Source organism: Drosophila persimilis, unplaced genomic scaffold, assembly GCF_003286085.1.
Source record: "Drosophila persimilis strain 14011-0111.01,24,50 unplaced genomic scaffold, DperRS2 tig00000000-arrow-pilon, whole genome shotgun sequence".
Classification (NCBI taxonomy): domain Eukaryota; kingdom Metazoa; phylum Arthropoda; class Insecta; order Diptera; family Drosophilidae; genus Drosophila; species Drosophila persimilis.
In genome coordinates, this window is record NW_020825288.1 from 17,463,793 (window position 1) to 17,483,723 (window position 19,931).

A 19,931-nucleotide genomic window follows, 5' to 3' on the forward strand; every position below is an offset into this window, starting at 1 on the left:
AAAACGTGTGCCAATATGCCGATGCAACAAAATTTCTTAGAATAAATTAATCAACGAAGCGAATGGGAGCGGCGGGACGCCTAGGATGCCGTACTCATGCAATGGCGCGCCTTTAGCGGCGGCAGCATCACCAAATCCGAATCATCGTCATTGTCATCGTGGGTCAAGCTGCTGGGATTGATGCTCTGAAAATCCTCGTTGTCCAACTCATCGTCCTCCTCATCAGCAGTGACATGATGATGCTCTTCCTTCAGTTTGTTTAAACTGTCTCTTACAACCTCGATGTCCTCTACCACTTCCTCTTCCTCTTCCTCGCCGCAGTCATCGTCATCCTCATCCTCATCGTCATTGTCATCCTCATCAAAATCATTGTCCGACGACTGTTCTTCCAGGTCAAAGCTGCTACTGCTGCTGCTGCTGCTGCTGCTTATATTCTGCTGAGGATTCTTCTGCTGTGGCTGCTTCTCCTTCTGCGGCTGTTTCTCGATCGGCTTCTGCTTGGGTTCGACCCGTTCATTCTTTGCATCGACAGCTTCGAAGTTGCCAATGTCCATGCCCGTGCAGTTCATATTGAACTTGCAGACCACTGCAATGCGTAGATTGACAATGTGCGAGTAGAGTTTCACGGCGGGGCCCTTCTTCAGCAGCAGATGATCGCTCATATCTTCGCGCCCCAGCATGAGCAACGCCCGGCCATCGATGTCCTGGTCGAAGATTGTCTGCGCAATGCTGGGGGAGTTGAGCGCACGCTCCACGTACTCGTACACATCCCAGTTGGTCCAGTACAGCGGATTGCTCTGGATCTTGCTCAACGCGAAGGCGCTGTTCTTCTGCCAGAGACGATAGTTGCGCACGAACTGGGGCCCATAGTCCTTGACAATGGGCATGGCAATGGTGATGCAACGAGGATCCACCGGCTCCTCCACTTGCACTTTATGGTTTGTACTTCCTTTCGACTCCCTTCCATTGGTTGTGGATTTCGCTTCCGTCTCTTTGGGAGTGGGTTTCGCTTTCTTCTCCTTGGGATTGGGCTTTGTGTCTTTGGGAGGGGGTTTTGTCTCCTTGCGAGTGGGTTTTGGATCCTTGGAAAGGATCTTTGTCTCCTTCGGAGTGGGCTTCGTTTCTTTAAGGGTGTACTTTACCTCCTTGGCTTTGGGTATCGTCTCCCTATGTTTGGCTGTCGTTTCCTTCTGTTTGGGCATCGTTTCCTTTATTTTGGCTGTCGTTTCATCCTGTCGTTTGAGTATCCTTTCCCTCTGCTTGGGCCGTGGCTCCTCTTTGATCACCTTGTGCTCCCCTTTGATCTCGGTCTTGGATCTGGGTATAGTGTCCCTGCGTTTCGGCTGGGTCCCTTGTTTGGGTTCAATTTTGGGCTCCAACTGTACGACCACCTGAGGCCGCACCTCCTCGATGCGCTCTTCATTGATGACCATCTGAACTTCATCGATGACTATCTGATCGTCGTCCTCCTCCTCCTCCTGCTCATCGATTACCAGCACTGGCTGCTCCCGCATGAACCCATCTCTATACGCTGGCAGGGGCGTCGCAACCGAGAACTTCATTGGCTCGCGGAGCGGCGCACGTGTGATCTCATGTGGAGCCACGCGCGCCGGCTTCACCGTTTTGGAGCGCCACTGGCGCCAGTTCTCCGGGGCATAGGGACAGCACTCAGGCAACGCATGGACGTTGAGATTGAAGCGTTTGGCATTGCCAAAGCCGCGGCAACCATTCACATCGCAAGGCATCTGGGGCGGGGCCTGGAGGAATCCGGGCGGGGCCTCCAGCTCGTGCTGAGTGGCCTCGCACCAGCCAATGGGGTGCAAGTCGGTGCTGTCGTCCTCCAGCCAGAAGTAGTACTCGCTGGGCCAGCAGTCCAGATGCAGCTGCACACGGAACCCCTTCCGGACAACCACTGTGGCCGGACGGATCAGGCAGGGATTGCGCTGATCCACAACTTCGAGCTTCATGCGCGCCTGAAAGTCCATCGGCTGACGCGGCGAGAATAGGTCCTCGGGAGCCGCTATACCGCCTTTGCGGCGCATGAAGTCCTCCCAGCTGAAGACCGTGTTGTGGTAGCTCGGGGGCACAATCAGCTGCTGGCGGCCGGCATGCCAGCCGCAGGGATGAATGTACGGGGAGCTGATGTGCACCCAGAAGTCGTAGCAATCGTCCCAGCCATTGAAATGGACTCGTATGCGCTCGTCTAGTATGTCCGCTACCGTGGCCACACAGATCTTGCCCGTGTCGTTGAGGTCCTCCGCCTCCAGATGCATACCACGTCGAAATCGATTCTCGCGCTTATACGGCGTATGGTTCAAGTGCGTGAACAGCACTCGGGGAGCCGCCTTTGCGTTGGTCTTCACCAGATAGCGGCTCCAGTTCCAACGCTGCGAGCAGTAGCCCCTCGGGGCCTGCAGTATTCGGTTTGTGCTCTCGCACCAGCCGGGCGGAAAGATGTCCAGCGAGTCGGCGTTCACCCAGAAGTCGTACATGCTGGAGTAGCCGTCGAAGCTGAGCTTCAGGCGATAGCCTCGTACCTCCGCGACGGTGCACACGCAGAACAGCGAACAGTTCTCCGGATCGATGGCCTCCAGCTTCATGCCACGTTCGAAGCAGTTCGCGTTGCGGGGAAACGGATTGAGGAACAGGTGGATGGGCGCCGTCAATTCGGGGCCGTGCGTCTCCATGTACTCGGTCCAGCGGAAGGGCCTCTTGGCCACCTTCTCCCGCGCCCGCTCCATCTGATGCTCCAGCCGAATGGCCCGCTGCTGCTGCGTTGGCGCTTTTTTGGCCTTGCTATGGGCTATGTTTGTGCCGGGAAAGCGTCGCTTTTGAGATCGTCGCACACATCCCACGGAGCAGTAATCTGTGGGCAAAGAGAAACAATTAGATTATTAAATGAATCCTGGAATCTGGACGCCCGATGGAACCCCATTACTCACGTGGCGCCAGAAAATCAGCGGCAGGGCCATGGCAATTGCATCGCTGGCACAGATAAAGCAACGGATGGAGGCTGTCGGTGGGCCTCCGGTCGGGACGGTCGAAGATGGCGCGCTCAAAGTAGCTGGCGGGACCCTTGCGCGGCTCGCATCTCTCGTTCAGCTGCAGCAGGCTGTAGCGGTTGATGTCGAAGCGCAGCGAAGAGTTGTGCAGGCTGCCCGGCTGTTGGCCGCGCCAACGCAGCATATGCATGTGGTTGAGCATTGCCTTCTTCATCAAGGCGGACCTGGACCCATACGGAGGATTTAGAACCAGCTCGAGAGGAGTCTTGTGCGTGGGCGGGTGCTCGCCATTCTGCGTGGGGCGAGGCAGAGGAGGAGGCCCCTGGGATCCATTGCTGCCGGAGGAGGAAGAGGGGACAGAGCCGTCTGGCGATTTGGCAAGGGTCTCCTCGCACCGCAGCGACCGTTCAAAGTCCTCGTTGGACACAGACTCTGCCTTGACAATGCTTATCGTGTGCGCGTGCGTGTTCATGTTGGTGCGCGTCTCCGAATCTTCCTTCCGCTTCTTGGCGGGCACCGAAACCTCCTCTACATCGCTGTTGGCCGAAGAGCTGCTGCTCGAGATGCTGATGCTGCCGTGGGAGCTCTTTCTCGAGGAAGATAACGTTATGCCGCTGGCACTGGTCGAAGAGTTCTTTCGGGATTTCTTGCGCGAGTTCTCCAGGATGCCCAAAGCGACACCAGTGGTGGAGCTCTTCCTTTTTGACGCTGAATGGTTGCTGCTGCACGTGCTGCTGGTGCTGCTGCTGGTCGATGTGGATGTGCGTCTGGGGGATGCCGGAATGGCTGTGACTGTCAGTGCATCCGTGGAGAGTATCAGAGGTGCCTTTATTGCCTGCTCCTTCTCCCCGTCATCGTCGCTATCGTCTGTGTCGATAGTGATTGTCTCGATGGGCGGATCGGCCAGTATCACCACGGCGTCGTCCTCCTTGTCGGGCTCAACGGTATCTTTTGCGGGAACGACGGGCTCTTTTGCGGCTACTTGGGCCTCCTTTGCGGGTGCTTGCAGCTTCTTTGCGGCTACTTGGGCCTCCTTTGCGGGTGCTTGAGGCTCCTTAGCGTGTAGTTGCGGCTGCTTTGAGGGTGCTTGGGGCTCCTTCGCGTGTACTTGGGGCTCCTTTGCGGGTACTTGGTGCTCCTTTGCGGGTGCTTGAGGCTCCTTTGCGGGTACTTGGGGTTCCTTTGCGGGTGCTTGAGGCTCCTTTGCGGGTGCTTGAGGCTCCTTTGCGGCTACTTGGGGCTCTGTTGCTCGTGCTTGGGGCTGCTTCGCGGGTGCTTGGTGTTCCTTTGTAAGCCCGACGACCACCGAGGCGCGGCGGCGATCTACGGTTGGCATCATGGCCACCTCTTTGAGGGACACGAACGACTTGGAGCGCTTCACCTTGGGCGGATTTTTGGCCGGAGCTGGTGGCTGGGGGGTTGGTGGCTTGGACTCTGTATTAAGGGGTCCATTTCCGACGGCCTGGATGGTAATCTCTCTGGGATTTGGACTTGGGCTCATCTTGCGGCTGGGTGGAGGAGCCTTGGGCATGTCCTTCGGTGTGGACCCGATCACTATAGGCAGGGCCTTTTTCTTGATGTCTCTCTCTTTGTTGTTGTTGCTCCCAGTGGCTGTTGTTGGAATAGAGTGCCCGGGAGTGGGTGTGTCCTTGGCAGGGGGTAGTGGCAGTGCCGTTTTGGGGTATATGAACGAATTGTTGCTGCTATTGCAGTTTCCGTTGCTTCTGATCTGCTTCTCAACTGTTGCTGCCTGCGGTGTGACCCTGGGCATGTCGCTCACGGGACTAGGACTAGGACTAGGAATGGGACTGGGAGTGGGATTCGGATTCAGATTATTTTTGCATATCGCTTGGGCACTACTGCCCTGCTGAATCGCCTTGCTGACAATGATGGCATTGGGATTGGCCCCGGCCTGATTGAATTTAAAACGCAGCTTATCGACCGCCACCTTGCTGAGCATGAACGGGGAACGTTGTTTCGATGACTGCCCACCGCCGCCGATCAGTGAGATTTGCTGCTGCGACGGAGCTGTCACAGGGGCAGGTACAGGTAGAGCTACAGCTGCAGTTGCAGAGGCCGATGCAGATCCAGATGCCGATACCGATACAGAAGCAGGTACAGGTGCTGCAAATATAAGCCAAATTACAATTTTTATTACACAAATGTTGTGCCTGGCCAGATCCTCGCGAACCGCGAACCACGAATCGCGAATCGAATGTTGTGTGTGTTTTCCCCTCGTTCCTCATCCGCTGCCTGCCCTGCCCTGACTGCCTTGCCTGCTTATTGCAGCTGCTAAAAACCTGATCGTCATCATCACCATCGTCACTCTCTGGCTTTTGTTGTTGCTACCCCAACGCTGCCCCTGCCCCTTCCACTGTCCCGCTTTTCACCACTCCACAATTGTGATATTGATAAAAAGAAAATATGCATTCAAATAGAATACAAGAATTTATGCTTGCTTTTATTTTATCTGGCGCTCTTGAGCAGCAAATCTTTGATTTGCCCAACAATCGATCCGCTTACGATTCCCTCGAGGGGTAAAAATATTTTTGCTATTTGCTAGCAGAGCGTAGTGTAGAGCGTATAGAGTAGAGTATATTCCTCCAAAAAACTGTACACACACGCACGCGAAATTCAATTAAATTTTCATTCGTTTCCAAACCGATTATGAAATGTGCAACAAAATTATAACCAGCACAGCCGCAGAACACACCACTCTAACGAAACTTATAATCATACAAAACATGTAAAAACACAATAAAATCTACGCACACACGTCTTTTGGTCGTTGTTGTCGTCGTCGTCGCTCCGTCAATGGACGCGCGAGAGCGGCGACTGCGGGCTGTTGCTGTTGCTGCTGCTGCTGGCTGGAAACCAAAATCGAAACTGAAACCAAAACCGAAACTAAACCGAACCAAAACCGAACCGAACAGAGACTCAAAACAAAAGCAGAATATCTCCCAAATCTCGTATAGACGGATCTCCTGAATTATATAACTTTTGGAGAAAGAAACGAAACCACTTACCAGGTGGGCCCGCCGTCTTGGCGGTCGTCGTGTTGGGGTATTCTGTGTTGGCTGTTCTGTAGCCACTGGAAATGGCTGAGGCTGTAACCGTGGTCGAGCCAGAGCTGCTGTTGATGGTGAAAGAGGCTTTGCTCGGATTCGGCACTTTGCTCACAGATGTCATCGAAGCTGGAGTGGGACGTATCACCACTGCCTGGGCCTGGGGATGCGGATGGGGATGGGCATGCGGGGGAGCAGCACCTTTCATCGCGGTCTTGACGGATGGCGTCAGAATGGCCATGAGAGACGAACTAGGATGATGATTTGTGGCGCCACCTGTGGCAGACACAGCCGACATGGGCACCAGCTGTATCAAGGGACCACCAGCAGACACTCCTCCTGGCTTGATGCTGGTGGTTTTCACTCCAGACGATTGAACAATGTTCATGTTCATGGGCGTCATCGTCAGTTTGGATTTCAATGCCGAGTGGATATTCTTATTATTGTTGTTGTTGTTGTTTTTGATCGACTGAACGTGGCCCATCGTTATGCTGGAGGACTTTGTGGGCATGGCGGCGATGGGCAGGAAACGCATCTCCTCGGATCCCTTGCGCGGTATGATGGTAATGTTGGGAATGGACATTTTCCGTTTCAGCTGGTTCTGATTCGAGGAGTCCCCGTTGGCAGGAAACATCTTGGCCACTTGTCACTCTTCCAAGTTCCGGTTGTATTGCACTTGGAGCTGATTAATATTCTACTTCGCTAATTACAACTCGCGTCTCGTTGAAACGATTCTTCGCTATTGAACGTTGTGCCCTCCTCCTACAACAAAGTTTTTGGGCATTTTACACTCTGGACCAGCGTTTGGTATTTTTCAATTTCGGTTTTTGCTTTTCTCGACTGAAAAACGATTCTTATGTTTTGCAATGTCGCTATTGCTTGCTATTTTTATCTGTTTTCACTCCCTGCTACCTTTGTTCTTTGTTTATTTATACATTTAAACATTTGCAATTGCAGTTATTATTTTCGCGCGTTTATTTGCACTTATTTTCGGTATTTTCTGGTGGTATTTTCAATTATTTAATTGGCTGACAGTTCCGTTGCCGTTTGCAATGTTTAAAACGCTTTACGGTTATGTTGACCGAGCAGAGTTATCTGAAATGATTAAGATTCATTTATACTTGTGATATATAACAACAAGTAAGCGAGGGGTTGGAAAATGTTAGAGTGTATATATTTGGCAAGGTGCAGGATCCACCATGTCGGCGTGCATTTAGTTCCTGAAGTTCACTAAAAAAATAGTTTTTATTTCTTCATTTAAGATTAGGGATAGTAAATTACCTTATTATTATCTATATGTAAATTTAAATCAAATCAAAACTTTAATTTTGCGAAATTAATATAAATATTTCAGTGTGGCAAAACGGCTATTCAAGGTAATTTTTTTACCGTCTAGTATATTTTATGACGTGTATGCGGTCACACTGAGCATATATTGAATTTTGATACCAATTTTAGGATTTCGAAGGTTTTGTTATCTTCGAAATAAAACTTTATTTTTAGACTCTTTCACGTTATGCTCCGCTTATGGCCAATATGCTTTCGAATAAACTTGCGGCGGAATCTTTTTATTGCTTTCTTTATGTTACGTATGTAGCCGCTAGACAGTGCAATGACAATGCCTTAATACCTTCTTATCTGGGTTTGGTTTTGGCCGATTTGCGATTGAATTTGGCAAAAATGCATAAACTATGCTCTTTTGCTTTATGTTTTATAAACTCTTAACCGGCCACGTTTGGGAACATAACTGTTTACTTACTGTTCAAATGCACAGAGGAGCCCGAGAGCGAATGGAAAATTGCAGCATCGAAGGACCAGAACCAGGATGAGATTATGCTGGCAAGGACAGAGAACGTGCCAAACATCATTACAATTGTGCTTATGCTGGCACGGGGTAAGCCTTACCTGACTCAATCATTGGATTGCGAGGGTGTTAATGATACGACCTCGCGCACGAAATCTTGGGTATGGTACTTTAGGCGACGCGTCTAACTGTTATGATGTTATTGTTGGCAGTGAGGTTGGTGCTATTGCCCCAAGCTTTTATTCACTGAAAACTCTTGGCTCGACAAACTGAACAAAATCACGTTACACAGAGTTGAAGTTCCACGGCGATATTGAAAACTATACAGCAAGCAACCTGCGGGGCAAAAGCATGCGATGCGATGGATGCGTGTGTATTTTAACTTCTATGATCGGAATATGTAAGGTGGCAACTCTGTCTGTTTGGATTATGGCTGGTGTCAGTTAATTTGAAATAATTTCAATATGTTTTGTACGAATCGATTAGGTTCGCGCATTAATGGAAAATAGGCCATTTGCTTTGTATTGGCTGAGTAACTACGCAGATGAGATATTAATAGTGTACATTTGTTTATTTGAAACTCAAAAGAACGCCGCGGCTGAAAACACTTTACTGAAACGTATCAGCAGATATTGTGCTTATTTTCACGAATATATGCAGACATTCAATTAAATGCCTTTCTTAAACTCTTCAGAGTATTCATCGAATAACTTACAGTATATAAACATTACGCTTGTTAAAAAACAAAAAAATAGATAGCGTGCTTCTTTTTCCGGTTGAACTTCAGTAAAGTGCTGGAAAACACGCCACACCAGGTCATAGTGTGGAAAAGTACCGCACAGAAAACAAAGTGGTAGTTTTCGTTTTTCGTGACAAAAAAATTGAGCTAACGTTTGCAAAATTTCAACCGAAAATTGAATAAAAATAGCTGTAAAAATTGAAGGGAACGGCGTCACCCAGAACCTAACCATGTCACTGCTTAACAACGATGACAGCATACTGGCCATAGACGAAGATCCGCAGGGTGAGAGTGTGGGAATGGGCGAGTCTCGTGATGATGACTTCATTTCAAACATTATTCCGTACATTTTTTTTTGATCAGTTGTCATCCAGGAGGATGAGCCCTCGACAGCCCCCCACATGCCCAGTGGCCAGTCGATGGACTCGTTGCGCTCATCGTTCACCAACAGAAGCTCAACGCCAGACTCTACCGAGCATTCGCTGGACACGCTCGAAATGGCGCAGGACGATCGCGAGGAGAAGGCTCGCCTAATCACGCAGGTGTTGGAGCTGCAGAACACACTTGATGATCTGTCCCAGCGTGTGGACTCTGTGAAGGAGGAGAATCTCAAATTGCGCTCCGAGAACCAGGTCCTGGGACAGTACATCGAGAATCTCATGTCCGCCTCCTCGGTGTTCCAATCGACCAGCCCCAGTGCGGCGAAAAAGAAGTAGAAACAAACTGCCGACTACCGGAAGGAAGCCTGTACCTCTCAAATATGCCTTGTCGTTCATGCTATTGCGAAAACATACTCGTCTATACCTATATTTTATATTTTAGCCTAGTCTAATGCTGCAATGTTTTTTTAGTTGCGTTGCTAACTTTTCGAATTTGTGCACAACACCATTGTCTTTGTTTAGAGTGTTTAAGCTTAATATTAGCTTGGTATGTATATTATACATACAACGTATTTATTTTATATAGTTAATAAATAAATCAATATATCAATATCAACCCTGCGCGGCCAACAGCTGTTCGTGCCTCAAACAACAAATGTTCAGCAGCACGAGCGCGGAGGAGGAGGTATTTTCGTATTACAAAACGTAGAAAGCGTGTAAAAGTTGTAACCTGTGCTCGAGTAATCAAAAATACCTGTCAAATGGCAAGATAAAACAATAGTAAAGAGCCCCTGCGCAGTGCTACGGGTGTTTGAAAAAAAGTGATTGCGAAATACGTTGCAGGGGAAAGAAAGGTGTAATAGGAGTTTAGTCGTCGTGTAATAGGAGGAGGTATGTAGCCGTGTGTCGTTTTTTGTAGCTGCTGTTGGCCTACATATTGCGTGTAGACATGGTCTTATAATGTTGCAAGTAAAAAAAAAAAACTTATAGTATTGAAATTGTCTTTGTATTGGAGTCAAAAGACTATCCCCCTCCCTCCAACGCAGCAGCAGCAGTGGCAGCAACAACAAAGCAGACGGCGGCCAGTATTGAACAACGCCATACTGTTTTGTTTTCATTGTTTTCCAATTTTAATATGCATTTTATTTTAAACTTTGCTCTCCCCCTCCTGCATGCCCACTCCCTCATAGAAGACGTCATCTCATATCAGAAAAGCGGGCGATCAACGACGAAGCGTATGGCGGAAGCAGCCGCCAATAACAAAGGCACTGGTTCCTCCTCCCACGACATCTGAAGGTGCACACGATTTTATTTGAAATAAACGCAGGCACGAACATATCCAAACATGTTTTGACCTGCCGCCTGCCGTCTGCTGTGACGCCTTCGCCTTCCTCTTAGCCGCCTATCAGGCCTATCAGCGAGCAATCATCAAACCAAACTATGTCTTTCTCCGATTTCGATGCCATCTACGAGGATGAGCAGCTGGAGGAGTTGGAGCACTTTCAGGATCAATCGGTGGCGCCAGTGCCCGAGCCCATTATTATTCGGGGCGCAGGCAATATGACTGTGTAAGTGGTCGACAAAGAATACTCTAAATGCTAGATTAATAGACGGACTCTGTTTTCTCTGTATGCAATTGCAAATGTAGTTCAAGGTCTGTGTCACCTAATTTCATGATAGGCCCTGTTTTGTAGCACGGCTCCATTGATACGGTTTGACCTCATTTTTGGGGTGGGGTGGTGGTCGCTCTTGTTACTGGGTGCATTGTTGTTTCCCCAGCTGGCAATTGCCTGCCGGTTGCATAAGAGAAACGTTAGCTGCTTAGTAGAGGTGCAATATTCGTGATAAATGTGACGCACTAGGCCGAGGAGGAGATTCGATAAGCCATACTTAAATTCTCGTTCTATATTCACAGATTTGGTCTGAGCAATCGCTTCAATTCGGAGTTTCCATGCGGCCTGCTGTCGCGCGTGGCCCCCGAGGAGTTCAAGGCGACTGTAGGTCGCATCAATGGAGTTCTGAAGAAATCCCTGCCCGTCAATGTCAAGTGGCTCTTCTGTGGCTGCGTCTGCTGCTGTTGCACGCTCGGCTGCTCCCTCTGGCCCGTCATCTGTCTCAGCAAACGCGTAAGCATAGCGTAAATATACATAATACATAGAAGATGCTCTAACCTGTTGCCCACAGACACAGCTCACTCTGGACAAACTGTTCGAATGGGAGAATAATCATCTATATCATAAGCTGGGCCTGCACTGGCGACTGCATAAGCAACAATGTGATTCCAATTCCATGATGGAGTATGTTATTTTAATTGAATTTATACCCAAAACTCCCATCTATAGGCCGGACTAGATAGGGGCTCCTCTCTCTCTCCCCCCCAATCAAGCGCCGCACAGCACAGGGAGCAGAGCCAATGGGATCGGGGGCACATGTAATGGTAATTGTAAAATAAAATACTAGCTGCTAACAAAACACAAACACACACCTTGCTTTAGGCATAACCAGAATTGTAAACTAACCCGCGATCAGGCGAAAGAGAGAGCACACAAAGGGGGCATGGCATTAACTAGTTTAGTGCATTCGCAGATTGTCATTTTAAGCCTAGTAATATTTAATATTTAGTTTAAACAAATTTTGGGAAACATTCTAGAACTAAGAACAATTGATTTTTTTCTTTTCAATTTTTGTTTTTCAAACTAATGCAATACTTACGAGTAAATATACTTCATGTATTTCTTGTTAGGAAACTTTAATTGAATTTGGTCTGTAACGTAGCCCAGAAAGGAATCCATCAAATTATAAACAAGATTGGTTTGTTCCTTCTGTTGATAGTAGCATATCATTCATAATGTATTCTTTATCATATGTGTGTACCTTTTATGTATGTATGTACGTACGTATGTATGTGTTTTTGTTGTTTCAAATAACTTTACAGCACTTTGGATGATCCATGCTTGTGGCACGGACAATCGGTGAACAATAAATACATTTAAATTAAATTAAATTTCATTTTTGTTAATTCTTTATGCTTAAATATTATCAAGTCTTTTAACAATGCGCGGGCCTGGCTCTAGGAATATATAGTGCTTAAGGGTGTTTAAACTTAAGGAATGCGATTGGAATGAATCGATTTCGGTTCTACTAAAATACATATACCAATTTTTGGGTAATACTAGGGATAAGGCTAGGGATCGGATCTACTCGATCTCGCTGTGAGCGTCGCCGTGGCTGGATTCATCGTGGCTGTGGCTCTTGGCCGATTCGGACATGGCCATTCTGCACATGTCCATTTCGCTCTCAAAGTTCATGTTTTCTTCATCATCATACTCTTCCTCTTCCTCCTCTTCGTCGTCATCTTCATCGTCCTCTTCGTTCTCCGAATCCTCATCGCCATCAGCATCTTCGTTCTCCTCAGCTTTATCAGCGTTCTCCTCAGCCTTGTCTTCCTTCTTTTCAGTTTTTTCTTCCATACTAGTCTCGCAATTGACTTTCATCTCCACTTTGGGCGCGAGGCTTTCCCCAATCAGCTCGTTAGCGACTTGCAGGAGAGCATCCGTCTGCTTGCGCAGTGCCGTCATCACCAGCGAGTCCTGCTTCATCTGGAAGAGGTGCTCGCTCCGGGCGAACTTCCTCTGCTGCTTAAAGAAGTCCTCGAGCATTTCCTTCTGCGCCGAGCGCATGCCATTGGCCAGCTGGGTGAGCTCCTTGGTGAACAGATCCTCGTGCTGCCTCTTACGCCGCTCCTTCTGCTCCTCCTTTGAGTTGCGGATGTCCTCCGGTGCGGCCCGGGTCTCGGCCTGGGGTGCAGTTCGGGAATTCTTGGGTGTCGACTCGTAGATCGGGGCACTCCGCTGCATCTTGATAGGCACTGGAGGGGTGGCCACGCCATGGCTCTGACCCATGCGACGCTTCCGCTGTTGCGGCTGCTGTGGCGGTGGCTGCTGCTGCTGCTGTTCAGACAGAAATTGGTCTTGGCGGCTGGTGGAGGCAGCTTGGGGTGGCATGGGATATCTGGGAGGTGGCCCACGCAGCGTGCCATGCGAGTAGATGGGGGGCGACGGGGTCGGCGTCGGCGATTGGGGCGGCGAGATCGAATGCCCCAGATCGGGAATCATGCGCTCGGGGCGCAGCGAGTAGCCCGTGTCACGCATGGGCACCGACTTGAGGCGCATGCCCGCCGGTTGGATACTGATATCACGTGGAAGACGCGCGGGCTGCTTCCGGGGCAGCATTAGCTTGCTGGTAGGATGCACGAAATTAATGCTGCTCGTGCTCTGCAGTGCCATCGAGCGAGTACCCTTGTCGTGGTGGCCCTGAATCGGCCCCATTTGGGTTAGCGACGGCGGCGGGCGATCGATCTGCAATATGCCGCGTGTGGGCCTCTTTAGTTCATCCTTGGCAAAGGACGCCACCCTCAACGGCGGCATTGTGGGCGGAGGCGTGTATACGTGATTGGAGTCCCCATCATCGTTTAGTTCCACGCTCACTGGCGGCGGCGTGGGTGAAGCTGGCGCCGTAGGCGGCGGGGTGTTTGTGTCATCCATGCCCAGGTCCACATCGGGCTCGTGCTTTACCGACACAATGATGGGCATGTGGGGCACGTAGCCGAGTACCCCGCGATCGTTTGCTCCGTAGTTAAAAGCTTCCATGTCCGGCTCTGATATCACGTCCTTCGGCGCGGGTTCGTAACCTGAAAGTGAAGATCAATTTTAAGTTTATTAAAACTACAAATCTTAAGAAAATCCTACACGAGGCGTCGCTGCTGAAGCAAAGCGTTCGATGATCGCGCCAAAAAAAATATTAAACGTCAATCGGCGATCGCCATTTTGTTTCAGAGTTGCCACTTCTGTTGGAAGAAAGGGTTGTCGCCTACCTGTATCGGTTGGTTCCGGTTTGACAAGCCCCAAGCGAAAGCCAAATATAGGATGTTCCACTCCCATTTCTTCCTCTTCGCCCATCGTCTTGGAGCTGTCCATGGAGTTGCCGCATTCGCTGAGGCTACCACTGGCATTATGGCCATCGGCGCCGCCCAGCATGCGGCAGAGGACGCGGTAGACCTCCTCGGGCACCACCTTTGGGACCCCAGTGCCGTAGCGCGTTGTTGTGTTGTAGGTGGACTTGAGGAACTTCCACTTGGTCCAGATCTGAATGCTCGACTTCTTCACGTAGCCCTTGCTGCGCATTATCATCTCGACCTGCCGGAACACGTGCTCGCTCTTCGTGTTACGATCGTGCAGCCGCTCCAGAGCATTGATGTTTTGCATGATGCTCAGCATTTCCAGCATCTCGGGCCGGCTCCACAGGTTGCGCTCCGGCCGCGATGTTGTGTGAACAACAACATCGCTCTTGACCCCGCCCGACGGCACGTCTGCGGGTGGCGGAGAATGGTGCTCCGTAATGCGCATGGGCATGAGTAGGCCGTCCACATCGCCCACAACTCCGTTGCCCGTTGCGGCCGTGCTGATGAGGCTGTTGATGTTCTGGTTTTGGTTCTGGTTCTGGCTGTGACCTTGGCTCTGACGCATGTTGTGCTCCACTTTGCTCAGCAGACGCATCTTCGTGTGGGCGGCCACCGTGGTGTGGGCGCCCACCGTGGTGGATGGGCTCCCGCTGCTTGAGGACGAGCTGGATGCATTTTTGCCCGTCGACGAAGAGCTGTCGTTCAGGCCCATATATCTTGGCATTAACATTGTTCTAGTATGAGTGATATTAAATCACTCCGTAAAATCTATAAAGATAACCATATTTCGATTAGCTTCAAAAATCTAGAAAATCTTGAAAATATTGGAAACTTATGATATTTGGAAAATATTGTATACGCATGTCTGTAAGTATATTTGAAGTATTTCAATTCTACTTTGGAAATCCACCACCTTTGGGCGCAACTTCCATAGAAACGTTAGTATGTTTGAGTTGGAGCGTACAAGACCATGAAATGTGGATGATGCTGACGTGTTTCCGACTGTTTAACACATTCCAAAACCCTTCAACACACCCTCATGCCCCCAATCGTGCACACACATACCAGTGGGAAACTGAAGAAAAAAGCTTACGAATCTAGAACTGAGGAAATATATATTTTTATCGATTTTGATTACGAATTTGAAAACGAATAATGACCCGAAAAAACGACCATGCAACCGACACAGTCGCACCACACAGATACCAAATAACAATCAAGAAGTCGCTCAATAATAGAACTGAACTGAACTCTTTCTTGAGATAGTGTTTTGTAAATATGATACGATTAATGAATAAGTAATATATGTATGTACATTCAAAAGAAATTAAGTGTAAGCGCACACAGCTGCTTCTTTTTTTGCCGATGCGTAATCGCAATCGCACAAAATTCAAAGAAATGGCGCACAAGAAATACGAAATTATGAGAACCAGCACAAAAGAATATCCCAAATTATGTACAAGAAGAAGAGCTTATTCCTGTCGGTGCCAGCGAGGGGGAAGAAGGGATAATGGCAGGGGCAATATTCGAAAAAATCCCAAAAGTTTTTGCGTCATTTTCCAGCTTTTGGCATTTCTTGCGAATATAACGCGCGGCTTGAGATTGATTTGCAAATGGTACAGTGGTCACGGGGTCATGGAAAACAAAACGGGTTGTCAGACCTATTGGACTGTGGGTCCTGTTGGGCACATCTGGTTTGAAACCACGACTGTATTGGATTTATTCGATGCGGGGCAGCATTCACTCACAACTTATACTGGACCCAGAGCGGGTATGTAATATCCAATTAAAATTAAATTGTTTGTGTCCACTGTAATAAGCAGAGATACAACGGAACGAAACGCATGGTGCAATAATATAGGGTGGAGTATTCCTCTCAATGTCATATTTATTTTCTATTTCCTCCTGCAGAGAGACACTTGCAGAGCACGGGAGCGGGCACGGCACAGGTAGATATGTCACTCTTCGTCACCTTGCATCGACATACCTTGAACCAGCGCAGAAACGAGAACAAGCTGCGCTCACGAACACGAAAACACACACACACACACACGAAGACACGGTCGCGAGCGAGCACAAATTTACGCTTATTATGTGTGTGCTGAGAAGTTTTTCAAGAAAAAGAACAACTGAATTAAATTTCCCAATTACATCCATATTGAAATTGAATAAAAGCCAATTGACAACTGACATGGCGGCCCCTTTAGTGTGCTCCAGAGCCTTTGCTTACCTCTAAAACTGACTTTCGTGATTTTTAATAGTTTTAAAACAATTTTCAAGATTCAACTATTATTCAGCAAATGACTAGCCAGGCACACACACACTTGCACTTACTTACCAGCGAGAGAGAGAGAGAGAAAGAGCGCCACAAACACACTCACAAAAAGGAAGAGCAACCAACGGCGGAATCGAAGCAACCACCGTCGCTAACGACGATTTCAATACTGATACTGAATTTCAAAACTCGAAAGCGACGAACGGGCCTACAAAATCCAAACTATATATATATATATATGTATGTACGTATATATACCTGCTGCGTCTGTGTGTGTGCAGATGTGAATATTATGTGCGCTTCGGTTCGGTGTTATATTTTCAGAAAGGCACAAATAAATGGTTATGGTGGCTAGTTGTTTTTGAGATTGTTGAGAGATTGCGGTGAGAGACAGTCTGTTGTTATATTATTCGTGGCTGTCGGCATTTTTTATTTTCGTTCGTATTATGTATTATATTTTTCTCTTGTTTCAAGAACGGGGTTATTCGAAAAAAAAAATAATAAATACAGATATGCAAATTGACAGATACACACATGTACCGAATGGAATGTTTTATGGTGTGATGATTCGGAATTTCGCAAACTTTTGTTGATATGAAAAAAGCCAGTAAATTCCATGCATCAAACACTATCGATTTTCGTTTACATATTCTTTCAATTTATTTTAATGATGACATAATATGAGGGATGATACATTTTTGGGCAGGAAAGATAAAACTGAAAAAACCTAAGCTTTCCTATTGTTTCTGTTTTTTCTTTTATTAAATAAAATTTACATGATTCAAATCTTCATCTTATCTACTTTCGTATCTTTACTGAAGTTATTACTGAAGTATTGAAAGGCATACAGTGGAGTCTTTCCCATGTGTATTTTCCTGAATTTGAAAGAAGTTTTTCAACAGCAAAAAACAAGGTTTCTGTCACAGATTCCTGGGAGATCAGGTTTCAAGAACCATCCACCCCACTAAATCTACAGGTGAGGGGGCAATCTTTTGTGGGTTCCACTGTTTGTCTCGATGGCAAATCTTTTTTGGGCTGTGAATTCTTGTTCGGATTTATCAACGGTCCGCATTCTGCTGAGGAGCTTCCTTGGATTGTAGTTTTAGGGTTGCTTATACTGTGTATGGTTATGTATGGGAATGGGTATCTCATCTCATTGCCTGAAGTCTGAAGTCGAAACTAGATTTACAAGTATTGCGGACTATGTAGAGAGTAGAGTGCAGAGCGGCAGAGGAGCCACAGCCACAGTCACAGTCAGAACAGGAAACTTGAACTCCACTCCATAGACAGAGAGCCGAGCCGAGCTGAGCCGGGCAGAGGCGACATGGCTGGGAAAATGCGGAAAACCTTTCTCATATTTTGCATGAATTACGCATCACAGAGAGTCGATTTACATATCTGCTGTACGAGTTCGAATATAATGTATAATGTCGCTGAATGAAAATTCTGGCATGTGAAAGAGCATGAACGGACTGTGTGCGGGCAGGGCAGAGCGGGGCAGGCATTTGTAGTACATTATGTAGAACACGCCCGCACACAGATGTCTGTCACTGCAGACTTATTACTGCCTGCGACTATATAATATTGAGCTTCGAATAAATAGTTTTGTTGATAAAAAACCGTCACACACATACGGGGGAGGGGGTGGGGGTGGGAGAGAGGGCCACCCTCTCCATGCTCGGGAGGCGGCCCGAGAGACGAAGCTCGATTCGACTCTCGAGAGCGGCTGGAAAAATATCTACGTAAAACGAAAAAAAATCAAATGAAAAACACACTCACGACGACCATAAAAACCGAAGATGATTCATTCGTCAGATTCGGGCACTTTGCTGGCTCTGTTTTTCTTCGGTTTCTTTTCGTTTTTTGTTTGTTTTGGCCTTATTTTTGTACTCGAACTGTCGGGCTAGAATCGCGGATTCCAACTGAGAGTTGAGCCCAAAACCAACGGAGGAAGTGGCAGGAAAACCAGAATCTGATTTCGCGATGCCATACCCGCTTGGGGCTCGGTTCGGGAAGCTTAGCCACGAAATCGACTTTCGACTTATTCTGAATTCTCTCGTCAGTACATATCGGGCAGGGCCAAACACTAGCGGTTATGAGGGACGGGGAATCTATGTACATACATATCTCTACAGGTGCGCACTGCGGGCTCTGATTACCGCCAGTGTTCTATTTTAAATTAGAGTTTCTGAAGGTGGATAATGTAATCAAATCCATTAATTTCTGTCTAAGTAAAACCCAACTAAGATTAGGGGGAAAATGGAAAGAACTGGCATCTGTCATTTTGAGACTGAAAGGGGAATGCCCTTTTTAATTTGTACCAATCAATACATGTATGTACTCGGAGTTTTGACACTTTCTTTCGTAATTTAAGCGAAACCAACTCTATTTAATTATTAAAAACCTTACTATAATGATTGCCACACAAAACGTTTAGTGGAAAATCAAACTCAATTGTTCAATAACTCAATCCAAAGGTATGGGAATGTATGCATTGACATTATCCGTCTGACGCTGCGAAATGCACTCACATATCCAGATGATGTTGCGGCTCTCCAGCTGCTTCAGCTTCACGTAGGAGTAGAATATGCCGTAGTGGAACTGCTGCAGATACGATTGCACGTTGTTCTTGGCCTCCACCATTAGGAATCGGTCCTCGAGCCCGATCAGTCCGTCCGTGTCCCGTTCGATGTTATCGAACATGTCGCCGTATCCCGCAAAGTTGCAAACATCGCGCACCCGGTCGTAGTCGCTGACCTCCGAGAGGGTCCGCAGCGCGAGATCGGGCAGATTTCCGCAGGTTGGGTACATCTTCAGACGATCTTCGGCTGTCAGGTGAGTGGGCAGGGCGTTTACGGTGATGGTTATGACCCGGCGGTCCGCCTCGAAGCCCAACAGCTTGCACATCACGTTCGACGTGGTCCCGCCCAGGCCTTCGCAGAAGGCGTAAAAGCTCTCCAGATAGGACCGGTAGAGCACGCCCCGGACAATCTCGACATCAATTTCGATAAAGGTTTCCTCGTGGAAGTTTGGCGGAATAAATTTGGCCAGCGGCGTGTCGATGAGCACGGCATTGAAAAGTTCCACCGAGCTGATGGCCACCTCAATGGCCGCCAATTGATCAAAGTAGCCCAATGGATGGCACATCTCGAGCAGTCTTTTCATGGGACGGTTGTTGTTCAGGCCGGCGATCAGCAGTGCCACGTTGTCGATCATGTATGGATAGCGGATGTACTCGAGAAACGAGCTCAATGGATCCGTGGAGTGGGCCCGGATGTAGTTGAACTCATTAAGAAGCTTCTCCCCCAGCCGCTTTTCGATCAGCTCCACACTGAACTTGCGGTCGTTGGAAAAGATGTTGCCGTAGTCGGTGCTCTGGATGTTCATCATTACGTCTTCGAGGGACTCGCATTGCGTGAGGGCGAGGTAGTCCGAGTGTTTCAGCATGCCGTTCTTAAAGCCCCGCGTAATGCCTTCCAAGTAGCCCCATTCGGTGTTGAAGAGCAACGACATTTTTACCTCTGCTTTTTTTATACTTTTTTTTCAACAGATATTCCTCTGTTATGTATTGTTTTTGTTTGTTATAAATATTGAGTTTCACTCCAGAGCTGTGTAATCTACTGATCCTGAGATTTGAATAGGATCTGAGAGAGATATATCCCAAAAACTACTTCGACTTGCTTTCTATGCTTTCAAATACATGTCC

The 19,931-nt window shown here is 48.0% G+C and overlaps 5 protein-coding genes across 6 annotated transcripts; 2 read left to right on the plus strand and 3 right to left on the minus strand.

Moving 5' to 3' along the window:
• Nucleotides 1–46: 46 nt before the first annotated feature.
• LOC6587888 lies at nt 47–6,959 on the minus strand. The gene is made up of 3 exons (XM_026985064.1): nt 6,029–6,959; nt 2,943–5,126; nt 47–2,866 (listed from the first exon to the last, which is right to left on the minus strand). The coding sequence occupies exons 1-3, from the start codon at nt 6,699–6,701 to the stop codon at nt 81–83; spliced, it is 5,643 nt and encodes a 1,880-aa protein (XP_026840865.1). The 5' UTR covers nt 6,702–6,959; the 3' UTR covers nt 47–80.
• Nucleotides 6,960–8,760: 1,801 nt separating this feature from the next.
• On the plus strand, nt 8,761–9,523 carry LOC6587909 (short coiled-coil protein B). The gene is made up of 2 exons (XM_002014045.2): nt 8,761–8,895; nt 8,974–9,523. The coding sequence occupies exons 1-2, from the start codon at nt 8,841–8,843 to the stop codon at nt 9,324–9,326; spliced, it is 408 nt and encodes a 135-aa protein (XP_002014081.1). The 5' UTR covers nt 8,761–8,840; the 3' UTR covers nt 9,327–9,523.
• A 141-nt stretch (nt 9,524–9,664) lies between these two features.
• LOC6587891 (cysteine-rich hydrophobic domain-containing protein 2) lies at nt 9,665–11,989 on the plus strand. 2 transcript variants are annotated; one of them, XM_026987892.1, is made up of 4 exons: nt 9,665–9,881; nt 10,181–10,558; nt 10,906–11,116; nt 11,175–11,989. In XM_026987892.1, the coding sequence occupies exons 2-4, from the start codon at nt 10,431–10,433 to the stop codon at nt 11,340–11,342; spliced, it is 507 nt and encodes a 168-aa protein (XP_026843693.1). In that variant the 5' UTR covers nt 9,665–9,881; nt 10,181–10,430; the 3' UTR covers nt 11,343–11,989. The 2 variants fall into 2 exon arrangements, with proteins under 2 accessions (XP_026843693.1, XP_002014082.1); XM_002014046.2 differs by having other exon boundaries at nt 10,184–10,558.
• LOC6587939 lies at nt 11,803–16,410 on the minus strand. The gene is made up of 3 exons (XM_002014047.2): nt 16,289–16,410; nt 13,864–14,718; nt 11,803–13,680 (listed from the first exon to the last, which is right to left on the minus strand). The coding sequence occupies exons 2-3, from the start codon at nt 14,678–14,680 to the stop codon at nt 12,188–12,190; spliced, it is 2,310 nt and encodes a 769-aa protein (XP_002014083.1). The 5' UTR covers nt 14,681–14,718; nt 16,289–16,410; the 3' UTR covers nt 11,803–12,187.
• A 2,208-nt stretch (nt 16,411–18,618) lies between these two features.
• LOC6587951 (probable V-type proton ATPase subunit d 2) lies at nt 18,619–19,779 on the minus strand. The gene has a single exon (XM_002014048.2). The coding sequence runs from the start codon at nt 19,736–19,738 to the stop codon at nt 18,692–18,694; it is 1,047 nt and encodes a 348-aa protein (XP_002014084.1). The 5' UTR covers nt 19,739–19,779; the 3' UTR covers nt 18,619–18,691.
• Between the last annotated feature and the right edge of the window lie 152 nt (nt 19,780–19,931).